Raw genomic sequence first — 3,143 nt, 5'->3', positions numbered from 1 at the left:
ACTCTCTTTAGTGTTTTTATGTGTTAAAATATATTTTGTCAAATTTTATATGTTATTTTAATTCAGTAAATAAATATTAATTTTATTATAAAATAAATTAATAAGATTTATTCAAATATCTAAAGTAAAATGATAGGATAATATAAAAATTATTTAAATTGATATTTTTTTTAATAATTTTTTATTTAAAAATAATTTTAAATAGTATAATTCAAATAACATTTATTTTACTATAATCTATTTTAATATAAAAATTGTCAAACATAAATCACATTAACACAAATTTAAATTTTATCAAAATTAAATTTACAAAATTAATTTTATATAAACTTCTGTACAATCTACAACCTGTAATCCAAACAGACACTAACTTCTTCCAATCTACGAATAACCTCGGTGAGACGGGCGATATTTATTGGAGACAAAATTGTAATTTCAAGCGCATTCTACGCCTAATTCTATTAAATTGTTGTCCTATTTATTATTCCTAGAAGAGGAATGCTACGGGGCCAGCAACTTTTAGGATTTATAGTCATCAAATAGCCATCAATGAAGTTTTTAATGGTGTAAAATTAATGTGAGATTTTATCCAATAACTCACTCTTCTTTGATTTTGATGGTTACATGCCAGAATTTGATAAAATTGATGCCCCTAGAATTTTTCCTTCCTAGAATTGTGAAGTCTTTCTGGCAACGGTCATGAAATCATATTCATATATATTGTTATTAACCCTCTGAACTCTGAACTCTGAAGTCTGAACCGAATAGCCTCAAGCAGGAAACAGAATCAATGACGAACGAACATTCACCTTTGGAGCCACACGAACTCAGCAGCGACCAGGGTTCCTACTGTGACGATTTCGAAGGAGATCCTTGTTATGAAGAAACGGAGAACAAGTTCTCGTACCTCTCACTCTCACCTTCCACGAACAAGGCAAAAGCAAGGTATTTATTTATCTGATCTTCTCCCGTTTGAACTAATCATGATTCAGAATCTATATGCAAGTTGATGGTAAGCTTCTCTTAATCTGGTGTTTGCTTTCAGAGTTGTTGATGGTACAAATCCACAAGAGATAGAGATAACAACACCTGCTTTTAACGAAGCGAATTTTGAGAGGGTTGAAAGGTTAATCAAAGGTTGGTGTCTATTTCAGTATTTCTTCCGTCATACATATATATAATTTTGAGATTTGTTTCTTGATTTCTTCATGTTTATGATCAAATGAGCGAAATTAAAATAGAGGAAATGTAGGCAGACAATGAAACCCTAAGCTATTATTAGTTACTCATGCCAGAAATTAGTATTGTGTAGAAGTATCCAATTTTACCTTGGATCTGTTGTTGTAAGTCTTCCCAAGTATTTATGTATTTTTTTATGAAATTTTTATCATGGTTCTTGTTTATGATTTTATTGAATTTCAAGGATATTCTGCAATCAGGGTCTAGGTATAGGGTTGTACTTTTGTAATATGATTTGAATATGCAGTTTCTACTTTCTTCTTTCAAGTTTTTTAAATTCTAGTAAATAAGTGGCCAAATTTGGGCAGTAGAACTTCTGCTAGATCATATTGCTCAGTATTGCTTGCTTATTGGGAGAAAACTCAATAATGGTTGGGCTGAAAATGATAATAATCATGAAATCTTAACCCGAGTTTAGTTAGTTGTTGTCTGGGTGAATGCTTGGGGGTTCAGACACTTTAAAATTCTCTTGCTTTTGGAACTTTTGTTTTTGAGATCAGTCTTCATAATATTGGCATGTAGACTTTTACATCTATGTGCAATGAAAGAACACTGCAAGTATGTTTCCAACTTCCAAGTAGTAGAATTTTGTGTATACTTTTGGGGCCTTTTAATTGATTGTCAATTCTTTGTAGCTTAGCATTGCAACTTTGGGCAGTTCTACCTGTATTAGTTTATCTTACATTGTGTTTGTGGGTTTTAGTTTTACCTCCCTTCTTTATTGCCTCGTGATGAGGAAAAATCTGAAATAAATTATTAAATTGAGCTAGGGAATCCATGGCATGGAGAGGACATCTTTCAAAGAACATAAGGGAGCTTAGGTTTTTGATGTGCCAGTCGTCACCTGCAAGCTCACCTGCAAGGTTATATTTATATTCACTTTTTTTGGGGGGAAATATCACCACTTTATTATTTACATATCTTAGTGTGATTTGATTACTTACATCTTATAGATAGGTGAGTATCAATTAATGTTCTTTTTTTCATTATCTTAGGACATTTGTGGAAAAGAACTATAAGGAACTTAAGACTTTGAACCCGAAATTGCCAATACTGATCCGTGAATGCAGTGGAGCGGAACCCCAACTATGGGCAAGATATGGTATCACCATCTATGTCCTGTTCTTATCTGTTTAATCTGAATTCGTCACCATATTATTAATAAAAAATAATTTTGACTTTTAGAATAATATGTAACAGAACAAGCATATCTAGGATGAAATGAATGAAAACAAATGAAACAGTAGAATCCACACTGAACAGCCAATTACAATCACAATTAGCAATGATCTTCATTGCTGCTGATTTCTTCCTTCCATATCATGTGAGACATAATTTTTAAGAATTTGATAGATCAGATTGGATAGCAGCAGAACATTCCTGTGAATGAACTGCCTCCATTTAGTTGGGACTCGTGGTCATTTCTCCTTGCGTTCCAATTTACGTATCTTGTGATGCGTGGCCTACTTGATTAACTAGCTGTTGGTTTACTCAGCACTCTGGCTGAGTAAGCTCATTCCTGCGAACTGGTTCCCAATTTGCAAATCGCCCTCCTTCCTATCATTTTGACATAATGTATAACCACATTTGAGAGAGAATAATTTTATGGGGATGAGTTTTTACATCTTTTGAAAACTGAGATGCTCCAATTTTCAGCAAACTGGATATAAAACAAAATAAATTTGCATCTTCCTAGTTGCAAAATCTATCCCCGTTCTGAAATTATACATTGTTGCTCAAAAAAAAATACCATATGAACAATTGCTGAAAGAAAATAAAATATTGTTTTCTTTTCTTAAATATTGATCAACAACTATAAATCCTTATCCACTATATGGGTGTCAACTGCATGGATCAGACGGTGCAGTTACAGCCTGTCATGAATCATATACAGAATTAGCTTA

General features: G+C 32.4%; 1 protein-coding gene across 1 annotated transcript in view; it reads left to right on the top strand.

Moving 5' to 3' along the window:
• The window catches only part of LOC107619265 (NADH dehydrogenase [ubiquinone] 1 alpha subcomplex subunit 2), a 2,586-nt gene continuing 1,452 nt past the window's right edge, over positions 2,010-3,143 (top strand). Inside the window, exons 1-2 of the mRNA XM_016321521.2 lie at positions 2,010-2,102; positions 2,235-2,341. Coding sequence (XP_016177007.1) covers positions 2,017-2,102; positions 2,235-2,341 — 193 coding nt within the window. The 5' untranslated portion in view covers positions 2,010-2,016. The remainder of the gene's footprint in view (positions 2,103-2,234; positions 2,342-3,143) is intronic.

Source organism: Arachis ipaensis, chromosome B09, assembly GCF_000816755.2.
Source record: "Arachis ipaensis cultivar K30076 chromosome B09, Araip1.1, whole genome shotgun sequence".
NCBI classification, from domain to species: domain Eukaryota; kingdom Viridiplantae; phylum Streptophyta; class Magnoliopsida; order Fabales; family Fabaceae; genus Arachis; species Arachis ipaensis.
This window is presented reverse-complemented; position numbering and strand designations above follow the sequence as displayed.